We start from the raw sequence: 18,499 nt of genomic DNA on the forward strand, positions 1-18,499 counted from the left end.
GGGGGTACACTGTGGGGGAGGGGTGATGACAGGGGGGGGGGTACACTGTGGGGGAGGGGTGAATGACAGGGGGGGGCACACAGTGGGGGAGGGGTGAATGACGGGGGGGGGGCACACAGTGGGGGAGGGGTGAATGACAGGGGGGGGCACACAGTGGGGGAGGGGTGAATGACAGGGGGGGGGCACACAGTGGGGGAGGGGTGAATGACAGGGGGGGGCACACTGTGGGGGAGGGGTGAATGACAGGGGGGGGCACACTGTGGGGGAGGGGTGGTGACAGGGGGGGGTCACACAGTGGGGGGGAGAGGGGTGATGACGGGGGGGGCACACAGTGGGGGAGGGGTGATGACAGGGGGGGGGCACACTGTGGGGGAGGGGGTGATGACAGGGGGGGCACACTGTGGGGGAGAGGTGATGACAGGGGGGGGGCACACTGTGGGGGAGGGGTGATGACAGGGGGGGGCACACTGTGGGGGAGGGGTGATGACAGGGGGGGGCACACTGTGGGGGAGGGGTGATGACAGGGAGAGGGGAAAACTGTGGGGGAGGGGTGATGACAGGGAGGGGCACACTGTGGGGGAGGGGTGAATGACGGGGGGGCACACTGTGGGGGAGGGGTGATGACAGGAGGGGGGCACACTGTGGGGGAGGGGTGATGACAGGGGGGGCACACTGTGGGGGAGGGGTGATGACAGGGGGGGGCACACTGTGGGGGAGGGGTGATGACAGGGAGGGGCACACTGTGGGGGAGGGGTGATGACAGGGAGGGGCACACTGTGGGGGAGGGGTGATGACAGGGGGGGCACACTGTGGGGGAGGGGTGATGACAGGGGGGGCACACTGTGGGGGAGGGGTGATGACAGGGAGGGGCACACTGTGGGGGAGGGGTGATGACAGGGAGGGGCACACTGTGGGGGAGGGGTGATGACAGGGAGGGGGACACTGTGGGGGAGGGGTGAATGACGGGGGGGCACACTGTGGGGGAGGGGTGATGACAGGGGGGGGGCACACTGTGGGGGAGGGGTGATGACAGGGGGGGGTGATGACAGGGGGGGCACACAGTGGGGGAGGGGTGATGACAGGGGGGGGCACACAGTGGGGGAGGGGTGAATGACAGGGGGGGCACACTGTGGGGGAGGGGTGAATGACAGGGGGGGGCACACTGTGGGGGAGGGGTGATGACAGGGGGGGGCACACTGTGGGGGAGGGGTGATGACAGGGGGGGGCACACTGTGGGGGAGGGGTGATGACAGGGGGGGGCACACTGTGGGGGAGGGGTGATGACAGGGGGGGTACACTGTGGGGGAGGGGTGATGACAGGGGGGGGCACACTGTGGGGGAGGGGTGATGACAGGGGGGGCACACTCTGGGGGAGGGGTGATGACAGGGGGGGCACACTGTGGGGGAGGGGTGATGACAGGGGGGGCACACTGTGGGGGAGGGGTGATGACAGGGGGGGGGCACACTGTGGGGGAGTGGTGATGACAGGGGGGGGCACACTGTGGGGGAGGGGTGATGACAGGGGGGGGGCACACTGTGGGGGAGGGGTGATGACAGGGGGGGCACACTGTGGGGGAGGGGTGATGACAGGGGGGGGCACACTGTGGGGGAGGGGTGATGACAGGGGGGCACACTGTGGGGGAGGGGTGATGACAGGGGGGGGTACACTGTGGGGGAGGGGTGATGACAGGGGGGGGCACACAGTGGGGGAGGGGTGATGACAGGGGGGGGCACACAGTGGGGGAGGGGTGATGACAGGGGGGGGCACACAGTGGGGGAGGGGTGATGACAGGGGGGGGGGGGCACACAGTGGGGGAGGGGTGATGACAGGGGGGGGCACACAGTGGGGGGAGAGGAGTGATGACGGGGGGCACACTGTGGGGGAGGGGTGATGACAGGGGGGGCACACTGTGGGGGAGGGGTGATGACAGGGGGGGGCACACAGTGGGGGAGGGGTGAATGACAGGGGGGGGCACACAGTGGGGGAGGGGTGAATGACAGGGGGGGGCACACAGTGGGGGAGGGGTGAATGACAGGGGGGGCACACAGTGGGGGAGGGGTGAATGACAGGGGGGGCACACTGTGGGGGAGGGGTGATGACGGGGGGGCACACTGTGGGGGAGGGGTGATGACGGGGGGGCACACTGTGGGGGAGGGGTGATGACAGGGGGGGGGGCACACTGTGGGGGAGGGGTGATTGACAGGGGGGGGGCACACTGTGGGGGAGGGGTGAATGACAGGGGGGGGCACACTGTGGGGGAGGGGTGATGACAGGGGGGGCACACTGTGGGGGAGGGGTGATGACAGGGGGGGGCACACTGTGGGGGAGGGGTGATGACAGGGGGGCACACTGTGGGGGAGGGGTGATGACAGGGGGGGGCACACTGTGGGGGAGGGGTGATGACAGGGGGGGGCACACTGTGGGGGAGGGGTGATGACAGGGGGGGGCACACTGTGGGGGAGGGGTGATGACAGGGGGGGGGCACACTGTGGGGGAGGGGTGATGACAGGGGGGGGGGGCACACTGTGGGGGAGGGGTGATGACAGGGGGGGGCACACTGTGGGGGAGGGGTGATGACAGGGGGGGGCACACTGTGGGGGAGGGGTGATGACAGGGGGGGGGCACACTGTGGGGGAGGGGTGATGACAGGGGGGGGCACACTGTGGGGGAGGGGTGATGACAGGGGGGGCACACTGTGGGGGAGGGGTGATGACGGGGGGGGTACACTGTGGGGGAGGGGTGATGACAGGGGGGGCACACAGTGGGGGAGGGGTGATGACAGGGGGGGCACACTGTGGGGGAGGGGTGATGACGGGGGGGGTACACTGTGGGGGAGGGGTGATGACAGGGGGGGGCACACTGTGGGGGAGGGGTGATGACAGGGGGGGGCACACTGTGGGGGAGGGGTGATGACAGGGGGGGGCACACAGTGGGGGAGGGGTGATGACAGGGGGGGCACACTGTGGGGGAGGGGTGATGACGGGGGGGGTACACTGTGGGGGAGGGGTGATGACAGGGGGGGCACACTGTGGGGGAGGGGTGATGACAGGGGGGGGCACACTGTGGGGGAGTGGTGATGACAGGGGGGGGCACACTGTGGGGGAGGGGTGATGACAGGGGGGGGGCACACTGTGGGGGAGGGGTGATGACAGGGGGGGCACACTGTGGGGGAGGGGTGATGACAGGGGGGGCACACTGTGGGGGAGGGGTGATGACAGGGGGGGGCACACTGTGGGGGAGGGGTGATGACAGGGGGGGCACACTGTGGGGGAGGGGTGATGACAGGGGGGGGTACACTGTGGGGGAGGGGTGATGACAGGGGGGGGCACACAGTGGGGGAGGGGTGATGACAGGGGGGGCACACAGTGGGGGAGGGGTGATGACAGGGGGGGGCACACAGTGGGGGAGGGGTGATGACAGGGGGGGGGGGGCACACAGTGGGGGAGGGGTGATGACAGGGGGGGGCACACAGTGGGGGGAGAGGAGTGATGACGGGGGGCACACTGTGGGGGAGGGGTGATGACAGGGGGGGCACACTGTGGGGGAGGGGTGATGACAGGGGGGGGCACACAGTGGGGGAGGGGTGAATGACAGGGGGGGGCACACAGTGGGGGAGGGGTGAATGACAGGGGGGGGCACACAGTGGGGGAGGGGTGAATGACAGGGGGGGGCACACAGTGGGGGAGGGGTGAATGACAGGGGGGGCACACTGTGGGGGAGGGGTGATGACGGGGGGGCACACTGTGGGGGAGGGGTGATGACGGGGGGGCACACTGTGGGGGAGGGGTGATGACAGGGGGGGGGGCACACTGTGGGGGAGGGGTGATTGACAGGGGGGGGGCACACTGTGGGGGAGGGGTGAATGACAGGGGGGGGCACACTGTGGGGGAGGGGTGATGACAGGGGGGGCACACTGTGGGGGAGGGGTGACAGGAAGGGGGTGTCACAGGGTGAAGGATGAGGAAGGAATTGGTATATTGGGGTCTCCTCCCCTCTCTCGGACACTCACCAATCAAACTTGCCGACCTGATCCTCATACACCGCCCCGCACAGAGCCAAAACCTCCACAATCACCGCCAGCCGGTACATCGCCGCCATGACACCGGCCATTCCTCCACTGCACCACCGAGTACCAGGGAGGAGGACAGAGCGGCCCCGCCTACCATAGAGTGTGTATAGGGGAGGAGGGACAGAGCGACCCCTAGCGTACCATAGAGGGTGGAGGTTGAAGGACAGAGCGGACCGGCGTATCATAGAGTATAGGTATTAGCAGGATAGAGCGCCCTCTATACCTGGCGGACCTGGGAGGAAAGTCGGGGTGCCCTCACGGTGCCATACCCGGACCGATAACATAATGTCCTTCACTGTTCACCACAGAACACCCGGGAAGGGTCAGGAAGGCCTCTCCATACTCTGAGTTTTGTTTCTTTCAGTCAGGCAGTAGGAGGGGCAGCCCCAGGAGGTCTCCCAGGATGCAGTGCGCGGGGTCCTCTCACCCCCACATGCAGCTGCTGGAGGAACACGTGACAGAGGAGAGCCAACATGCCCAAATCTAAGAGAGACAAGAAAGGTGAGGAGAGGGGTATGGGGGAGTCGTATGGGGAGAGGAGAGGGGTACGGGGGGGTCGTATGGGGGGAGGAGGAGAGGGGTACGGGGGGGTCGTATGGGGGGAGGAGGAGAGGGGTATGGGGGGGAGGAGGAGAGGGGTACAGGGGGGGTCGTATGGGGGGAGGAGGAGAGGGGTACAGGGGGGGTCGTATGGGGGGAGGAGGAGAGGGGTACAGGGGGGGTCGTATGGGTGGAGGAGGAGAGGGGTACAGGGGGGGTCGTATGGGGGGAGGAGAGGGGTACATGGGGGGGTCGTATGGGTGGAGGAGGAGAGGGGTACGGGGGTCGTATGGGGGGGATGAGGAGAGGGGTACGGGGGGGTCGTATGGGGGGAGGAGTAGAGGGGTACAGGGGGGTCGTATGGGAGGAGGAGAGGGGTAAGGGGGGGTTGTTTGGGGGGAGGGGTATGGGGGGGTGATATGGGGGGAGAGTTAGCAATTGTCGGTCTTCTTATGTTTATAGCACAAGATTAAAAACCGCAGAGGTGATTAAATACCACCAAAAAAAAAAATAGCTCTATTTGTGGGAAAGAAATGATATAAATTTTATTTGGGTGCAGCGCTGCATGACCGCGCAATTGTCAAAGTAACGCTGTGCCATATTGCAAAAAAAAAAAAATGGCCTGGTCATGAAGGGGGGTAAATCTTCCAGAGGGAAAGGGGTTAATACAATAGGGTAGAAGACTCTCTGATGTTGGGCTCACAGAACGCGTTGGAAGATGTTCGATGTGATCTCAGTCTGTGTTTCTTTTTTTCTTTCAGTTTCGTTGACCAAAACCACCAAAAAGGGTCTGGAGGTGAAGCAGAATCTCATAGAAGAGGTACGGGGCACAGCGAGGTTCACAATACACCCTAAACTGCCAGCTGATGGTGGGGGGAGGGGGGGTGTCTATGAATTGTCTCTGGCGCTCGTGGAGGATTCCTAACATTATAATAAATCTTTTGTAATTAAACTCTTGCCGAACGTCCACAGCAAATATACTGCAGCAGGGCGGCTCAGCTGCACAAAGTCATGCGTTTTGTGCACGAGACTTCTGCAGCTCCAGAGCCGCGCTCCTGCTTTGTTTACACACAGCGGAAGGAGCAGCAGCGATTGCCACCGGCCTCCTGTAAACGACAGAAGACCCGCCTGATTATGTAAACAAAGCAGGCGAGTCTTCTGTCACACAGGCAGGGAGAGATCAGAAGTTTCAGCTAAGCTCGCTGATCTCTGTCTGTGTCACAGAGCCCCTCCCCCCCACAGTCAGTAAGCACCAACAGGCATACAGTAACCCCTTTGATCACCCCCAGTGTTAACCCCTTCCCCGCCAGTGTCATTTATACAGTGACAGTGCATATTATTTAGCACTGATTACTGTATTAGTATCACTGCTCCCCAAAAAGTGTCAAAAATGTCAGTTAGGGGTCCGATTTGTCCGTTGCAGTCCCGCTAAACAACTCTGATCGCTGCCATTACTAATAAAAACAAAAAAAATTCCAAACATCGATCCCGTAAGTTGTAAACGCTATAACTATTGCGCAAACCAATTAAAAATACGCTTTTTGGGATTTTATTTTTACCAAAAGTATGTAGCGGAATACAAATTGGCCTAAACTGAAAAAAAAAAAAAATAATTTTTTAAATTTTTTTATTGGGAATGTTTTTTTAGCAGAAAGTAAAAAATTGTTTTTTTTTTTTTTTTAATTGTCGCTCTTTTTTTGTTTATAGCGCAAAATCTAAAACCGCACAGGGGGATCATATACCACCAAAAGAAATCTCTGTTTGTGGGGAAAAAAAGGACATCAATTGTGTTTGGGTACAGCGTCGCACCACCGCACAATTTTTTAGTTTAACGCAGTGCCGAGTCGCAAAAAATGGCCTGGTAATTAAGGGGGTAAAACCTTCCAGAGCTGAAGTGGTTAATGGCTGGACATAAAAATGATCCATCTGGATGGGGGTTGCAGCAAGCCGAGGGGCCTAAAACATCTACTATAGGCTGTGACAACATTGGAGGGAGGACTGGAACCCATTCTTCAGTGGGCCGATTACCATTAACCACTTAAGCCCCGGAGGATTTTCCTGCTAAAAGACCAGGGGGTATTTTGCGATTCGGCACTGCGCGACTTTAACGGACAATTGCGCGGTCGTGCGACGCTGTACCTAAACGAATTTGACGTCCTTTTTTTCCCACAAACAGAGCTTTCTTTTGGTGGTATTTGATCACCTGTGCGATTTTTTTTTGATCACGCGCTATAAACAAAAAAAGAGCGACAATTTTGCAAAAATAGCAATATTTTTCACATTTTTTTATATGAAATTCCCCAAAAAAAAAATGTAAAAATCAAAATTTTTTAACATTTTTGGCCAATTTGTTTTATGCTACATATGTTTGGTAAAAAAAATCGCAAAAGGCGTATTTTGATTGGTTTGCGCAAAAGTTATCGCGTTTACTAACAAAGGGAAAGATTTTTGTCATTTTTGTTGTTTTTTTTTTTTAACGCCTAATGGCGGCGATCTGCGATTTTTTTTTTTTTTGCGGGACTGCGACATTGCGGCGGACAGATCGGACCCTTGACTGACATTTTTGACACTTTTGGGGTTACCAGTGACATTTCTACAGTAATCAGTGCTATACATATGCACTGTTACTGTAAAAATACACTGGCAGTGAAGGGGTTAACTTTATTTGGGAGGGAGGGGCTGTGTGTGTCCCTAGGGGCGTGATTCTTACTGTGATTGGCTGTGGCTCTAGCTGTAAGGACACTGATCAACGGATCTACATAGTAGATCCGTGTAATCAGTGTCTTTACAGCGAGGAGAATGACAGGCAGCTTGTTTACACAAGCTGCCTGACATTCTCCCTCTTCCCCACGACGATCGCCGAGTGGCCGGCGGACATCGGGTCCGCTGGTCACAGGCGCGGGGGGGTGCGTGACCGCGCGCTCGCTCCCCAGACCCTCCCAGGCTAGTGACGTTAATTAACGTCACTCTGCCTGGTAGGGGCTGACCGCCGCAGTAAATCTACTTGCGGCGGTCGGCAAGCAGTTAACTGGTTCAAAAAAAATGTAAAGCTAATATCAAGGGTATATCTTCAATTAACCACTTCTGGACCGGAAGGATTTTCCCCCCTTAATGACCAGGCCATATTTTGCGATTTGGCACTGCGTGACTTTAACGGACAATTGCGCAGTCGTGCGACGTTGTACCCAAATAAAATTTATATCTTTTTTTTTTTTATTAAGAAATAATAAAGCTATAATAAAATCCACAAATAGAGCTTTCTTTTGCTGGTATTTGATCACCTCTGCAATTTTCTTTATTTTTTGCGCTATAACCAAAAAAAAAGAGCGACAATTCTGAGAAGAAAAAAAACAATATTTTTCACATTCTGCTATATAACATTCTCAAAAAAAAAAAAAAATGTAACATTTTAGGCCAATTTGTTTTCTGCTACATATTTTTGGTAAAAAAAAAAAAACGCAATAAGCGTATTTTGATTGGTTTGCGCAAAAGTTATCGTGTCTACAAACTACAGGAGAGATTTGTCATTTTTATTGTTTACTTTATTTTATTTTTTTTACTAGTAATGGCGGTGATCTGTGATTTTTAGCGGGATTGCGGCGGACAGATCGGAACCCTAACTGGCATTTTTGACACTTTTGGGGGGACCAGTGACATTACTACAGTAATCAGTGCATATTTTTAGCACTGGTTACTGTAATAATGACACTGGCAGGGAAGGGGTAAACAATGTGGGTGATCAAGGGGTTAAATGTGTACCTAGGGGGGCGTGTTTCTTACTGTTGGGGGCGTGGCTTGTGGAATGACCATAGAGACCTGTGGTCCTATATAGAAGGATCACAGGCGCTCTGTGATCATTCCAGAGAGAAGAACGGTCATCTGAGTTTACAACATCCGCCCGTTCTTCATTCTCAGCAGGGAACGATCGCGGGTGTCAGGCGGCAATCGGAGTCTCCTGCCCCGTGCATTGGCTTCCCCCCTGCCGAGTGGGGGCGGGAGCCCACTGACAGCGGCCCGCACTCGCCCCCTAGCTGCCTGTGCGCGACCAACGTAGGTCTACGTCGGTTAGCGCAGGGGGGCCGCAGTGAAAAGGCGGTGGGTGGTCCGGAAGCAGATGATTGCAGAATAGAAGAAGCGCCGCAGACTATCTCATGTACTACCACCCAGCTGTTACTGCTGGAGCTCCCAGGTATATTCACAATTGTCTGGGCTGCCAAGTTATTTAGGTCCTGATGAAGCGATTGAATGCGAAACCTCTTGGAGCATCCAGCATAGTAATACTGACTGTTAGACTATTTTAGTACTGATGAAGCAATTGAATGCGAAACGTGTAGACCTCTTGGAACATCCAGCATAGTAACAGGGATACAGGGATTGTTGGACTATTTGGTGTACTGTATGAGAGCTATGGCTTTTTTTTTTTTTTCTTTGGTTTTAAACCTTTTTAACAAAAAGTTGTTGTGCAATAAATTTGATTGTTTTATATATAGAATTGCGTGCAATCCTCCTTTTTGATACCGGTAAAGTCCGACATCTTTTTAGCAATTTTTTTTTTATTTTTATTTTCTTTTGTTTTTGCCAGTATTTTTTTTTTTTTTTTTTTTTTTAGAATCCCATCAGGTTTTATTGCTCTCTGGTTCACCCTCTCAATTTGTCCTGGTGCACAGAAAATGAGTTGTCACCAGAACGGGAGGTTAGGGGAAATCTTCCATTGGGGACACCTAAGTGGGAATTTATCTTTGGGGAAGTTTGCTTCTCACTTCCTGGTTGTGTGTAAAGGACAGAGCGGGAAATTCTGACATGGATTGTAGATACAATGTAACGCACACAGGAACTCTACATAGAGAAGATCATTCTAGAAGGTGGAGAACACGCCCCTTTTCTGTCTGATTATCATCAATGGAGGGTTTCCAATAATCGGGGATCAGTGAGAAGCTCCGCTCTACTCTGGGGGGTGTCTGGGCGGAGTTCTTAACACTTTGTTTCCTCCTGTGACTCCTTTTCTCTCTCTTTCCAGCTGCGGAAATGTGTGGACACCTACAAATACCTCTTCGTCCTGTCCGTGGAGAACATGAGGAACAACAAGCTGAAGGACGTCCGCAACGCCTGGAAACACAGCCGGTACTCTCAGGGGTCACCCCTGCACTTCCTGGGGGGATTACTGGGGACAAATACATCCTGCATGTGTTCGTTTTGACAGCCAATAGGAAAGTTAGAAATGTAAAGCTAAGTGCTGGATGTGAAGCTGGAAAATCCCTTTAGATCTTTTATTTAAAGTGATCCATTTCCGGGGTCTGCCATGTGCCCCCCCCCCCCCCAGTAGCATCCCCCTGGGCTGCGTTGTGTTGTATGCCCCCCCCCCCCCCCCCCGAGAATCCCTAGGGTCTGCTGTGTGCCCTTTTCTCTCCCCTCTGCCCCCCCCCCACTAGAATCCCTGAGGTATGCTGTGTGCACGCCCCACCCCCTCAGTAGCATCCCTGGGGTCTGTTGTATGCCCAACCCCCCTGTAGAATCCCTAGGGTCTGCTGTGTGCCCTTTGTCCCCCCCTCCTCCCCCCTTTCCCAGTAGCATTCTCCTGGGTCTGCTCTGTGAACTGCCCCCTGTAGCATCCATGGGGTCTGCTCTGTTTCCCCATGGGTGCCCCCATTAGCATCCCCAAGATCTGCTTTGTGCACCCCATTAGCATCCATGGGGTCTGCTTCATGAACCCCCCCCTTCCACCTGGCAGCATTCCCAAGGTCTGCTATGTGCCCCCCCCCCCCCCGGTAGCATCCCCAGGGTCTGGTCTTTGAACCCCCCCCCCCAGTAGCATCCTTGGGATCTGCTCTGTCCCTTCAGGTAGCATCCCAAACCCCTCTATCCTGGTAGCATCCCTGGGGTCTGCTCTATGAGCTCTTTTTTTCGTCATTAGCATTTTTGGGATCTGCTCTATGAACTCCCCCTTCCCCCAGTAGCGTTGATGAGGTCTGCTCTGTGCCCCCAGGTAGCATCCAAAACCCCTCCATCCTGGTAGCATCCAGTGCCCTCCAGCAGCATCCCTTCTCCATGACCCCCCTTCTACCAGTAGCATCCCCAAGGCACACTATCTGCCCCTTGGTATCATCCTTGGGGGGGGGGGGTGGAACTGCTCTGTGAACCAGCCTCCCCCCCACCCCCCATCCTTCATCCTTTTTGGTATTCCGCCCTGTGCTCCGGGAAAGTCGGCAGGAAAATGATTTTACACTGAGAACAAAGTTCCCTTTTTTTGAGTTTTCGTGTTCTTTCAGGTTATTCTTTGGTAAGAACAAAGTGATGACTGTAGCGTTGGGGAAGGGGCCCAGCGATGAATACAAAGATAACTTACACCAGGTAAGACGACCCGGCTACCTAGGAATGTCTGTGTACCTCTGACCCCCCCCTCTACGGTCCTCCTGTAATACAAACTGCTTTTGTCTTCTTTCAGCTTTGCAAGTGTCTGAAGGGGGAGGTGGGACTCCTATTCACCAACCGCACACAGGAGGAAGTCAAAGAGTAAGAATGTAGAGTCTTGTCTGTCTTCACCCGGGGACAGGAGAGGAGTCTGAACGTTACTGCTCTTCTCAGCAACATGGGTGAAGTGTTTATGGAGGGGAGGGGGCGGTAATAGTACAACATCTGTAACCAGTTCTGGACCGGAAGGATTTGCCCCCTTAAGGACATATTTTGTGATTTCGGCACTGCAGTACTTTACCAGACAATTGCACGTGTGATGTTGTACCCAAATAAAATTGATGTCCTTTTTTTCCCACAAATAGAGCTTTCTTTTGGTGGTATTTGATCACCTCTTCAATTTTTAAATTTTTGCGCTATAAACAAAAAAAAAAAAAAATGGCGACAATTCTGGAAAAAAAAACAATATTTTTCACATTCTGCTATATAACATTCTCAAAACATTTTCATCATTTAAGGCCAATTTGTATTCTGCTACATATTTTTGGTAAAAAAAAAAAAATCTCAATAAGCGTATATTGATTGGTTTGCGCAAAAGTTATTGCGTCTACAAACTAGGGGAAAGATTTGTAATGTGTGTGTGTGTGTGTGTGTGTGTGTGTGTGTGTGTGTGTGTGTGTGTGTGTGTATATATATATATATATAATATAATTTTTTTTTTTTTTTTTTTACTAGTAATGGCGGCGATCTGCGATTTTTAGCGGGACTGCGACATTGCGGCGGACAGATCGGACCCTTGACTGACACTTTTGGGGGGGACCAGTGACATTACTACAGTAATCAGTGCTAAAAATATGCACTGTCACTAATAATGACACTGGAAGGGAAGAGGTCATCACAGTGCCGATCAAAGGGTTAAGTGTGAGCCTAGGGGATGCTTTCTAACTGTATGGGGGTATGGCTTGTGAAATGATCATGGAGATATGTGATCCTCTATAGCAGTGGTTCTCAATTCCGGTCCTCGGGACCCACTAACAGGCCAGATTTTAAGTATTACCTTGGGGGATGCAGACTAGAATACTGCAATCACTGAGCAGCAAATGAGATCACCTGTGATGTAATTTAGTTATCTTGCAAACCTGGCCTGTTGGTGGGTCCCGAGGACCGGAATTGAGAACCACTGCTCTATAGAAGGATCACAGGTGCTCTCCTTCTCTCTCAGCGGGGAGCGATCGTGGATGGCCGCCGGTCCCATGGATCAGCATCCCCGCTGCCGAGTGAGGGCGGGAGTGCGCGCCGCCAGACCCCTAGCTCTACTCGCGCAACCGACGTACCCCTATATTGTTTTGCGCAGCCGAGCCAGCCTGCCGCAGTAAAACTGCGGTGGCGTTCGGCAAGTAGTTAAATATACATTTTTTTTTTTTTTTTACAACAGCCAATCACTTTCTTTTGCATTAGAGAAGCCCCGCCCCCCCACCAAGCCATGGGGTACAGAGAGGATTATGGAGAATAGGAGCACATTGATGGATCGTGTCTAGAATGGGTCTTACCGATGATAAATTCATGTTTTGTTTCTCTCCCCCCCCCCGCAGATGGTTTAAAACGTTTCAAGAGATAGACTTTGCCCGGGCAGGAAATAAAGCCGGGTACGGAGTGGCGCTGGACGCGGGGCCCCTGGAACAGTTCACACACTCCATGGAGCCGCAGTTACGGCAGCTGGGCCTTCCCACTGCGCTAAAGAAAGGTGAGCGCACCATTAGGATGTGTTTTATTCAGTCTGATTACTTTTATAGCCCCCAATAGCTTAGTATAACAGATTGACTTTAATCTCGCAGTGTGTGTCGCTCTGTTCAGATGCTGGAAGTGAAAGGAAGGTTGTAGATTACACAGGGCTGCGGACCTCCATGTGACCACGCTGATTGGCCCAGTGCTGTCACATGCTTCTCCATGCCCAGAAGTATGGGGCTCCCCCAGTGCTGAACAGAGTGGGGGTTGATTACAGATTTTTAAAAGAAGAAACCAATAAAATTATTATCAGTCCAATAAAATGTCCATATAAAATCCCCTGGGGAGGGAAATGGGATGGAAGGGGCAAGGGAAGGGTTAATGGAACGTACTGGACACTCAGCGACTGGAGCCAACTCTGTATGCTGTAAGTAAAAGAAAACAAAAAGAGCGCCTCTAAGTGTAGTATTTATTAGCGCGTTGGACGGATTAAAATCGTAGAAAACTCACAAGTGTGACAATAAAAAAAAAAAAAAAAAAGCTCCAATAGGGAATCTCAGACGGCGATATCCATGAAGACGGGGGATGGCTCCTTTATGGCGCTTCCGGGTGTAAGTGGAGAGCAGCGTGAATCACATTAGCAGTGAGTGCCGTTCCTTGTCTCCGAGATGCCGTACGACGAAACGCGTTTCAGAGCATGCGCCAAGCTCATTCGGAGCACGAGCGCTCCTTTTTCAAGTGTAATTACTATCTGAGATACCATATTAGAGCTTTATTATCACACTTGTGAGCTTTCTACGATTTTATCTGTCCAAATTGCTAATAAATACTACACTTAGAGGCGCTCTTTTTGTTTTCTTATTTTATTTACACCATACAGAGTTGGCTCCAACCTCTGATGAGAGCCCTGAGTGCCCAGCATGCTCCATTAACCCTTCCCTTGCCCCTTCCATCCCATTCCCTCCCCAGGGGACATTTTATTGGACTGATTATAATCTTATAACCTTTTTAATGCATTTTGTGGACTGCTATCTTCACTACCACAAACAGTTCCGGTGATCCGGAGCTCATGTTGTATTTATATCATTTTTTTTAACTTTTAATTATTCTAATACCCATCCTCTTTCTGTTTTAAAATGGCAAAAAAAGTATTTTTTTTCTTTTTTTTTAATTATTCCAATCCCCACCCTTATTTCTATTTTAAATGGCAAATAATGCCTTTTTTTCTAAATACTTTTTTTTTTTAATAATTCCAATACCTATCCTCATTTCTAATTTAAAATGGCAAATGTCGTCCTTTTTTTTTTTTTTTTTTTTTTTTTTTTTCTGGAGCTCTTCCTGCTCCGGCCACTCTAGGATGATGTAGTTGGGCGATTCCCTTGGACTCCTGACACATCTGCGCCATATATCCCAGGAGTCTGTGGGAATCTTCTAATACCGTAATCTCAATACCGGAAATGATGCGTCCTGATTGACAAGTTACTATAGCAACAGGGCGGGAACTTTTGCGGACCCCCTATGGCTATGGGAACGTGTCAGGACGAAAGAGCGCCGCGCAAGTGTTAGATCGGGAGGTGTATGCTGGGTAGTCAGCTGCACCGAATTCCATAAATATATACAAGCGGCCTTCAGATGCCCAGAGCAGCGATGGACCCTCTGCCTGCTTCTGACATCAGGTTCATTTCAAACGATTTAAACATAAAAGGACCAGATTTATGACCTCTAAATGTTGCATTTGAAGTGGACCTGATTACAGTGGAGTATTTAATAAAATAAAGAATTGGGAACTGGAACTCCACTTTAAAACTATTTTTTTCTATCGTTCATCGACAGACGCAGCAGCTCTGCGTCTGTCGATGAACTTCAGAGAAAAGGATTTTACGGTAAGTTCTTACAAAAATCCATTTTTTTTTTTTTCCCTCTGCAGGCTTTAATAAATGTAATTCTTTGTTTCTTTTTCCTCCTTGTCCATTGATTTAGTTTGGTTGTTCTCTTTCCACAGGAGTGGTGACCCTCTTGTCGGATTATGAGGTGTGTAAAGAAGGGGACACCCTGACCCCTGAGCAGGCCCGTCTACTGGTAAGTAAATATTTAGAGTTGGTGGTTGGCATGGTTGAGGGATAGGTTCTCTTTTATAAAAAAAAAAAAAAGTAGGTTCTGGGCACTTGAATGCTTTGCTCACGAGGCCCTATGCCCAGCCTGCAGTTCTTGGCATTTTTTGTGTGCCCCTTGCAGACAGAAGTCTGTTTTCTTTATAACTGTGATAGTAAAGGTTTTTGTGGTTTTTTTTTTTTTTTGGTATTGCAATTAAAAAAGTTCTACTTGCTGGCTCTGTGCAACAATATTGCACAGAGCTGTCCCTTACTGCCTCTGGCGCTGTTTACTCCACCAGGTGGCTGCGTGTCAGGTGCCGCCCCCCGGGGGAGCTGGGTGAATGCATTCCTGACCAAGGCTGTGTGCATCCTTAGACACACACGCAGTTCTGGTAAGCCACACCCTGCTCCCTCCTCATAGGAGTTTGACTGCCCTCAGTGTCTCCCGTGAGACCAGGAAGTGAGAGGAGCGGTTCTGGAGCCAGGACTGCACTACATTGGTGTTTAAAGTGGTTCTAAAGACAAGGTTTTTTTTTTTTTTTTTTTTTATCTTAGGCTCCTTTCACACTTGTGTGACTTGTCCTGCGACTTGGGGCTGCAAAGTCTCATGACAACTAGTACTCCATTGGCACTTTTCCACTGCAAGTACCGGCTCAACTCCACTCAGCACTGCGTGACCCAGCTTGCCTCAGTTTGCTTTTCCACTGCGTGGTACGAGTCGGCACCTTTCAGCACTGTATAGGCTCTACTCGGCTTGCGTTTCCACTGTTGTAGTACTTATTAGTAAGTGGGTGGGTTTACAACGATTCTCTGACCAATCAGTGGCTAGTAGTGACAAACAATCCATGCTGCATGCCAAGGATTGTGGGATATGGTATCGATTCGGCCTGCTTGGAACCCCAACGGAGGTGGTACTGTTTAAGCGAGCCGTACCATGTAGTGGAAAAGAGCCGCTGTACTAAACCATTCTAACCCGTACCATGCAGTGGAAAAGCGCCATATGATTTCCAATAAGTACCGTAAATATCTGTGTGACCTTTAAAGTAGTCCCTGCACTACTTTGTTTCGACTTTGGTGCTTTTTGAGGTCCATAGACAGACATTGCTTCAAGTCTAGTCAAAAGCGTGGCAAAATTGCACAACTTTTTGGGTCGCACAAGTGTGAAAGGGGCCATAATGCATTCTTTGCAATAAGATAAAAAACCTTGTGAGCAGCAGTCCCCCCCCCCCCCCCCATACTTACCTGAGTCCCATCTAGGGATGTTGCACAAAATCCTCAGACATAGAGCCAATGGCTTCCGCTGCTGTCAATCAAAGTGAGGGGGCGGGGCAGTCATGGCTCCATGTCTGAATGGACACAGCAGCGGTGCGGTTCAGCTCGGGGGGGGGGGGGTGTCCCATAACAAACTGCTTAGTGTGGGGACACTAAACAGTAGGGAGGAGCCAGGAGTACTGGGCGAGGGACCCGAGAAGGAGGATCCTGGCTGCTCTGTGCAAAACAGAGGAGGGAAGTGTGACATTTTGTTGTTTTTTAAAAGGAAAAAAAGACTCTGCAATCACTTTCAATTCATTTTAAGGATGGGGGTGGATAGATTAGGTAGTAGTGGGGGTCATTTTTTTTTTTTTTTTTAGTTCTAAATGTAATCCTAATATCCCCTCCCTCTCATTTTCCAGAAATTATTTGGTTACCAGATGGCGGAATTTAAAGTGACCCTAAAATCCATGTGGACAGCAGAGACGGGAGAGTTCCAGAAGCTTTCAGCTGATAATGATGCAGAGGAGATGGAAGAGGAGGATGATGATGCAGAGCTGGAGGAGAAGGAGGATAATTAGGGGGTCACATGGTGATCTGGATTCTGCAGGCCAGGTGATTGGATTGTTCCCGCATCGGCACAGATTAACCTCTCGTTGTGTGGATGTACAATGTGACCGCTTGCTGCCAGTTCCTGATTAGCGGGACATCCTTCCTGGAGACTCTGGTTATGTTCTGAGAGGAACAATCATATTACTGTGTTTTAACAGAGAGACACAAAATAATGTGTACATAAATCCCCCCCCCCCCCAAATTCTCTCCTACAGGCTGATTGGAGCTCAGTCTTGTGTTCACACTGATGCGGATTTGATGCGGGGTTCCCCACCTCTAATTCGCATGACGGGCTCTCAATTGAGCCGCTTCACTCTGCTCCAGAATGGCCACGGTCCGAATTGCAGAAGGGTCCTGTGTGTCTTTGGCTCCATTTCAGACCTGATTTGGTGAACAGGGGCGCACCGGACCCCCTGCGGATGCAGCAAGTGTGAACCCCGGCCTAAAAGGAACCTCTCAGGGTAGCGGCTGACTTGTGTTTAAAAGCTGATGTCTAAAGAAGTTCACCTTGGGAAACATGTTCCTTGTGACTGTTACAAAATACAGTCTCTGATCAGTGAGGGAGGAGACTGAGGAAATGCTTTGTCCTGCCTGCAGCAGAGGGCTGGCTTCCCAGTCCAGGCTTAGTCACTGACTCAAGCTCAAGGATGGCTTTTAAATCAGGCTTAGTCACTGACTCAAGCTCAAGGATGGCTTTTAAATGATAAAAAAAAAAAAAAAAGTGGATTATTTCTAACAATGATACAGTTGTTTGTATGTTGTGGCATGGTGGGATTTATTCGTGTACTCTGGGAAAGTTGTGGCATGGTGGGATTTATTCGTGTACTCTGGGAAAGTTATGACAGGTCCACTTTTAATAAACAAATCTATTTTCTCTGTGTCAGGGAATTTTATATTTTTTCAAAGACAGACAAACAGGCCGTACCGCCATTCCGTGATTTCTGCAATGACCAGACAAATACTTTGCATTCTGATTTTATTAATCAAATATTTCATCATTTACAATCTGGATTTAGATAAAGAAGAATCAGCTTCATATGACGTCCGTGCGTCATCCAGCACACAGCTCCAGGCAACCAACAAGCAGCAACCGGCTGGGGGTGCTCGGCCCCCACCCAGAATACTCAAAACAAGCAGCACTCCTAGTTTTTGCCGAAACTGCAATAATCTTTATTAAAGCGAAGTTCCAGTCCCCCACAAGTCAAATTTTTTTTTAATGCTCCGCTCTAATTTGTTAAATTATATCTGCAACATTTGGCTATAGTGTATTCCTTTTACTTTGTTTGGCCACTTCTGGACCGCCCGCCACAGTTTTACGTCGGTATATTGACGTTAAATACCGGTGTTATAGCTGCCATAGCTCCGGTATTTTCTTACTCAGCTGGTGGCCCTCTTTCAGATTCGGGATCATTTTTTGGGGCAGCGGTAGAGGTGCATCCCTCCCGTCACTTCCCGGTCCCGTCGGTAGCAGGGAAATGATGCAGTCCATCCATGTAACAGGCAGGAAGTAGAATGAGGACGTCCCCCACCTGACTCTATGGCCTTGGAGGACCAGAGCAACCCCATACTTCGCTTCCTCCCAATAGCCTAAAAGGGCCCTTTTTTTTTTTAGCAGGAAACAAAACTTTTTCTTGCGATTTAGTGTAGATGTGAGGTCTTTTTGATCCCAGATCTCACAATAAAGAGGCCCTGTCCTGCTTATTTCTAGTACAAGGGATGTTTACATTCCTTGTAATAGGAATAAGTGATTAAAACTTTAAAAAAAAAAAAAAAAAGTACAGTGTAAAAATAAGGTAACGT

The 18,499-nt window shown here is 51.3% G+C and overlaps 2 protein-coding genes across 2 annotated transcripts in view; one reads left to right on the forward strand and one right to left on the reverse strand.

The window, feature by feature from the left end:
• Positions 1–4,099, reverse strand: part of UBR4 (ubiquitin protein ligase E3 component n-recognin 4) — a gene marked incomplete at its 5' end in the record, with an annotated part of 115,452 nt that extends 111,353 nt beyond the window's left edge. The window contains one exon of the mRNA XM_082274031.1: positions 4,011–4,099. Coding sequence (XP_082130157.1) covers positions 4,011–4,099 — 89 coding nt within the window. The remainder of the gene's footprint in view (positions 1–4,010) is intronic.
• Positions 4,100–4,406: 307 nt separating this feature from the next.
• MRTO4 (MRT4 homolog, ribosome maturation factor) lies at positions 4,407–16,668 on the forward strand (the record flags this gene model as incomplete). The annotated part of the gene is made up of 8 exons (XM_082274032.1): positions 4,407–4,571; positions 5,372–5,430; positions 9,628–9,731; positions 10,877–10,958; positions 11,053–11,120; positions 12,611–12,762; positions 14,746–14,822; positions 16,510–16,668. Exons 1-8 carry the CDS (start codon positions 4,544–4,546, stop codon positions 16,666–16,668), a joined length of 729 nt encoding a protein of 242 aa, XP_082130158.1. The 5' UTR covers positions 4,407–4,543.
• Positions 16,669–18,499: the final 1,831 nt, after the last annotated feature.

This window comes from Pelophylax lessonae (genome assembly GCF_965119305.1).
Source record: "Pelophylax lessonae genome assembly, chromosome: 12".
Lineage (NCBI taxonomy): Eukaryota > Metazoa > Chordata > Amphibia > Anura > Ranidae > Pelophylax > Pelophylax lessonae.